The 6325-nt window shown below is 40.1% G+C and overlaps 1 protein-coding gene across 2 annotated transcripts in view; it reads right to left on the bottom strand.

Moving 5' to 3' along the window:
• Window positions 1-2365: 2365 nt before the first annotated feature.
• SHH (sonic hedgehog signaling molecule) overlaps window positions 2366-6325 on the bottom strand; it is a 37604-nt gene continuing 33644 nt past the window's right edge. For both annotated transcript variants that reach the window (XM_034401618.3, XM_034401619.3), the window contains exon 3: window positions 2366-4596. In XM_034401618.3, coding sequence (XP_034257509.1) covers window positions 3884-4596 — 713 coding nt within the window. In that variant the 3' untranslated portion in view covers window positions 2366-3883. The remainder of the gene's footprint in view (window positions 4597-6325) is intronic.

The raw sequence follows: 6325 nt of genomic DNA, 5'->3' as shown, positions 1-6325 counted from the left end.
AAAACACTGCCCTAAAACTTGGCATCTGAGCAAAATGAAATAACAGCCATGGAAACCTGTTTTAGAAGTCCTTGAAGAATAGCAAACTGTTAACCATTGAGGTTATTTTACTGTTGCTACCAAAGAAGACCTTCCATATTAAATGAACATTAAAAAGAGTATATTGAACTTAAAATAATAGAGTTGGAAAGGACCTTGGAGGTCTTCTAGTCCAGGGGTCTGCAACCTTAAACACTCAAAGAGCCATTTGGACCTGTTTCCCACAGAAAACAAAACACCAGGAGCCACAAAAACCCTTCCTGTACCTAACTATTTCTTGAGCGGCCACAAAACTAGCATAAGTAGTTGAATAAAACATTCTGTTTTCTTCTGAAACTTTTCTTTTCTTGGATTTATCCATGGTTGGCCTACCAGAGGTTGAAAAGCTCAATAAATCGTGTGCTGGCGAGTGTCGCACATTGGCAGTTGCAATGCATATTTTGAGTGACAGGGAGCTGCAGCAGACGGGTGAAAGAGCCACATGCGGCTCCAGAGCCTCAGGTTGCTGACTCCTGTTCTAGTCCAAGCCCCTGCTCAAGCAGGAGACCTTATACCACTCTGGGCAAATGACTGTCCAGTATCTTCTTGAAAACATCCAGTGATAGAGCACCCACAATTTATGGTGGTAAGCTGTCCACTAGTTGTTCTTACTGCCAGGAATTTTTCCCTTAGTTCTAGGTTTAATATCACGTTAATGGTCTTTCACCTAATACTTCTTCTCTTACCCTTCAGGTGCTTTGGGGAATAGGTCAACCCCTTCTTCTCTGCGACAGACTCTCAAGTACTGGAAGACTTTTATTATATCACCCCTAATCCTTCTCTTTGTTAGAGTAGATATGCCAAGTTCACTCAATTGTTTATCATATGGTTCTGCCTCCAGACCTTTCATTATCTTTGTTACCCTTTTCTGCACTCTTTCTATGATCGTAACATCTGTCTTGTGACCTTGGTGATCATAATTAGACACATATGTAGTTCCATTAAGGACTACTCACTGGATATGATTGGTCAGTCAGTACAAAGCCATCTGATGGTGTCTATTCCACATTGTTCTATCTTAACAAGAACAATGTGGGGGAAAAAAGTAAAACAACAAGTACAGCTCCAATGATTGTAGATGCATCTTGATTTTTTTTCAAAGCCCCTTATTTGCTCCTACAGCCTTGCCCAAAGAGGAAAAATACATTAGAAAATATGTAAAAGGGGCTTAGATTTTGATTTCCTAGAATCCAAATAGATTTATGTCGCCAAATGTAGAAAAAAAAATTTCACTGGCTAAGATATGGTTACACATATAGGTTGTTCTCGACTTATGGCTACAATTGGAACCAGGATTTCTGTTGCTAAGCAAGTCAGTTGTTAAGAAAGTGACATCCATGGTTTTTTATTGTTGGTTTTTTTTTGGCCATAGTTAAGCAAATCACTGCAGTTGTAAGTTGAATCTAGCTTTCCCCATTGACTTTGTTTGTTGGAGGTGAACTTGGGAAGTTGTAAGTGATCACCTGACCTTGGGATGCTGCAATGGTTGTTAACCGATTGCCAAACATCCGAATTTTGATCATGAGACTGTGGGGATGCTGCAAGAGCTGTAAAGTGCAAGAACCAATTGTTAAGTCGCTTTTGCCAGTGCTATTGTAACTTCTAATGGTCCCTAAACAAATGGTTGTAAGTCAAGGACCATCAGTATTTCTCCTCTGCTCATTGCTCATAATGGGGAAATTTAGTTTTGGAAAGAGTCTGAAAAAGCCCCTTTTAGGGAGAAGATGGGTGGGTGGGTGGGGGAAATTTAGGAATAAGATACAGAGATCCAACCACATTTTTGCATTCTGTTTTAACCCACAATCAATTCTGAACAAGCTATTAGGAAGCACAGAATAACTTTGGATGGATTTAGCTATGTAACATTTTCAGTAGATCAATAGTAGTCAAAGCAACTTAAAGACATTTTAACCAACCCCAGTCCTATTCATTTAATTGGGTGGTTTTTAAATATGCAGCAAGGTAAAGTGGATGGGAAAGTCCTCAATTTTTCTTGAGTTTGCTGCTATTACTTATTTCATAGTACTTGCAGAGAAAATTATATTAGAATATCGCTCCCAGCTTCATAGAATCATTGATGAAATCAGTGGAAAACAATTCATACAAATTTGCTTGCATCTCAGACAATATCAAATCCATCCACAATCATTGAAACGCTACTTTTTTAAAATGTACATCATGCACACAATGCACGGAATTATTTTTTTTTTTTACTTTTTGGCCGCATTATGGACACAAATATATCTATCTCTGAGCTCGGAGAAAGAAATCAGAGAGGTGTAACAACTTAAGAATATCAGGCTTCATTTATTTAATTGCAAAGGCAACGAGCTAATATGACTGTCCTATTGCTTCCTTTAAAAATTCTTGCTTTAATTTTTCTAAATATGACCACAAAGCAAAATTAAACATAAATTGAAACTGGATATTCACATTTTCTATCTGAATAGACTTTAAAGAGAAAAAAAATGTGATGAACCAGAAAAGCTTTGTTATTATATACTAACCAGACTGTGCATGGCACATTTTATTTCTATAAAACTATTACAAAATATTCAAAAAATACATTTTAGTAAATTGACAGCAGTTATTTATCAGTTTATTAATGCAAAACATCCTTTCCCTGCCTGTACAAACTATTCTCCATTCTCACCATAATAGTCAACCTGTGCACATTTTAAAAAATATTTTCTCATAAATTTCTTCTTGATTTTGAAGACAAAAATAAGAATTTCTTCCACCTCCCCACTGGATAAAGATGTGTAACAGTCTTGAGTTTGAAGAATGTAGATGAAAGCGTGCTATTATTTTTATACAAAACAAAATATTTCAGAGGCAATAGAAACATAGAAGATGACATTACATTTCATATTATTTAAATTAAAATAATATATTCTCATATCTTACATTATTTCAAAAAAAAATTGAAATGTGACTGTTAGGTATTGATCTCTCTTTCTCTCTCTCTCAAAAACAAAACAAAACAAAACCACGAATTTACAATTCTGCATATAAAAATATAATTTACGGATTCCCCCCTCCCCCTTCATTGTGTCTTTTGTTCTGAGTCTGGCTATTGGGAAAGATCAAATCCGGAGGGGGGGAGGGGAGGTCTGCAGGGTCTGTCAAAAAAAGTCAAAATGACGGCAATTAAGGTATGATCAAAACTCTACCTACGGTTTTTTTTAAAAAAGTAGGCGGAGCTTCGATCACATCCTCTCGTCCGCCATCTTGATTTGTGTTCACTGCTCACTGCGGACATCCCTGAGCAAATCCATGAATAGTTGGAAGAAGGAGAGGCATTTCGCTTTTCGAAATTCTGGACATACATAGAAAAATAGAACTCTGTGCAGTTTTGCTAGGCAGCGCAAAATAATTTGCTTTTCCCTGTGAGTGTACAATTCACATGATAATAAATTATCAAAGAAACTATTTAAGGCTCTTGAAGTTGGGTTCATATTCCTTAAAACATCTATTTCAAAATACCAAACAAATAAATATCCAAGAGATGAGGACAACAAAACAGACAGACAAAAAATATAAATCAAATAAAAATATAATATATATATTTATATTTATAAACTAAAACAAAAACTTCCTGGGTTCTTCCTGTTTCTTGAAGTCTACTTTGGAGCGTCCTACTATTATTAAATTTTCTTTCTTTCTTTCTTTCTTTCTTTCTTTCTTTCTTTCTTTCTTTCTTTTTCTTTTTCTTTTTCTTTCTTTCTTCATCTTAGTTCCCCCCACCCCATTGGTACTATTTTAATCTTCAGATGGGTATAAGTGGACTTGCCAGCTGTCACTCTCAGCTGGCCATGCCCAATGGGTGTATCATCTCAGAACCCAAAATCCAGCGGCCAATGTAGTAGAGGAGGCGGGAGTACCAGTGGACTCCAGCCAATGAGGAACCCTCTTCGGGTACAGCAGCTGGAAAAAGGCGAGGGGAGGAGAGGCCCTCAGGATTCAGCACTGCCAAGGCTGCGTGAGCAATGCGGAAAGGCGCAAACGCCCAGTGAGCCCAGCTGTGCTCCTCAATGACAGCATAACAGGAAGCCAGCACCTGATTGATGAGAATGGTGCCCTGAGCGGTGAGTGGGGCATAAGCCCCTGAGGCCTCCTCCAGGGACACGCTGTGCACTGCTGCTTGCAACAGTGTCTGACCCCCTTGGGCCAGCACGTAGACATGTTGTCCAGGCTGCACACGGCTGGCAAAGATAGGCTGGGGTTGGGAATGGGAATGATTGTGTGGTGGAGCCACAAATAGCAGGTGGGCAGCGGTGAGCAAGAGACGGGCTTGGGGTGCTTGGGTCTCAATCACATAGAAGAGTTTGTGGACAGGAGGGTCCTCTCGGTCCAAGAAGGCTAGGAATTCGCTGTAGAACAGCTGTCCGTGCACATCTGCCGCCAGGACTCGGTCACCTGGATGAAGGTCTTTCACCAGCTTTGTGCCTCCTCCTTCCAGGTTCACCCAGGCGGATCCAGGGAAGCAGCCACCCGATTTGGCAGCCACCGAATTTTCTGAGAGAGGGAGACAGAAAGCAGCATTAGAGAAAATCCATAAAGGGAATAAAGAAAAGCCTAGGCAATCATCCATGTTCTAATAGCAGAAGCAAAGAATGTGAAATCATGGTGGGGATACCAGGCTCCATATAACAGAATAACAGAGTTGAAGGGACCATGGAGGTCTTCTAGTCCAACCCCTTCTCAGGCAGGAAACCCTATACTATTTCAGACACACGGTTGTCCAATCTCTTCTTAAAAACTTCCAGTGTTGGAGCATTCACAACTTCTGGAAGCAGGTTGTTCCACTGATTAATTGTTCCAACTGTCAGGAAATTTCTCCTTAGAACTAAGGAGAAGTTGCTTCTCTCCTTGATTAGTTTCTACCCATTGCTTCTTGTCCTGCCTTCAGGTTCTTTGGACTTGACTCTCTCTTCTTTGTAGCAACCCCTGAGATATCGGAACACTGCTATCATGTCATCCCCAGTCCTTCTTTTCATCAGACTAGACATACTCCAAAAACCGTTCTTCATATGTTTTAGCCTCCAGGCCCCTAATCATATTTGTTGCTCTTCTCTGCACTCTTTCTAGAGTCTCAACATTTTGCATTATGATGACCAAATACTGGATGCAGCATTCCAAGTGTGGCCTTACGAAGGCATTATAAAGCGGTATTAGCACTTCACATGATCTTGATTCTATTCCACTATTAATGCAGCCTAGGACTGCATTAGCTTTTTTGACAGCTGCAGCAGACTGCTGGCTCATATTTAAGTGACTGTTGACTAGGACTCCAAGATCCCTCTCATAGTTATTATTACCGGTATTGAACCAGGTAGCACCTATTCCCATGAGGGCAAACCTATGGCACACGTGCCAGAGGTAGCACGCAGAGCCCTCTCTGTGGGCATGCGCACCGGCCAGCTGCTCTCTTCCGGGTTCCGGCATGCGTGCGCAGCTGCTCCAGTTTCGGCACTTGTTGCCGAAAAGGTTAACCATCACTGACCTATCCTATACCTGTGCATTGGTTTTTCTTGCCTAAATGTAAAACCTTACTTTTTTCACCTTTGAATTTCATTTTGTTAAATATCTTACTGACTTTCTTCACAGGATCATCTATATCAGATTATATGACATTATATCTTCTGGTTTCCTTCTCTACTCTTATCCCAACCAGACTGAAAAGAGATTCCAACCTATCTGTCTATTCTTTCTCCGTCTCTCTCTCTCTCTCTCTCTCTCTGTCTTTGCATGTGTGTGTCTCTCACTTCTATCCATCCATCCATCCATCCATCCATCCATCCATCATCCATCATCCATCATCCATCATCCATCATCCATCATCCATCATCCATCATCCATCCATCCATCCATCCATCCATCCATCCATCCATCCATCCATCCATCCATCCATCTATCTATCTATCTATCTATCTATCTATCTATCTATCTATCTATCTATCTATCCATCTATCCATCTATCATCTAATCTATCTAGGGAGTAAAGGGAATAATTAAAGCAAATGGAGACAACGACAGAAGATACTTTAGGACACCTTGAGAGAAAATGCTGCAACACAGTTTTTCTCAGGCTGGCTGGGGAATTCTGGGAATTGAAGTCCAAATATCTGAACATTACCAGGGTTGAGAAATATTGCTGTAACAGATCATTGAAACCTGATGGCATCCATCCAAGAGTTCTCAAAACAAAACAAAACAAAAAAAGAACTCTTTTGAGGAATTGCTC

Source organism: Pantherophis guttatus, chromosome 4 (assembly GCF_059756535.1).
Source record: "Pantherophis guttatus breed Tessera chromosome 4, ASM5975653v1, whole genome shotgun sequence".
Classification (NCBI taxonomy): domain Eukaryota; kingdom Metazoa; phylum Chordata; class Lepidosauria; order Squamata; family Colubridae; genus Pantherophis; species Pantherophis guttatus.
The sequence above is the reverse complement of the archived record's forward strand: the minus strand, read 5'-3'. Positions and strand labels throughout refer to the sequence as shown.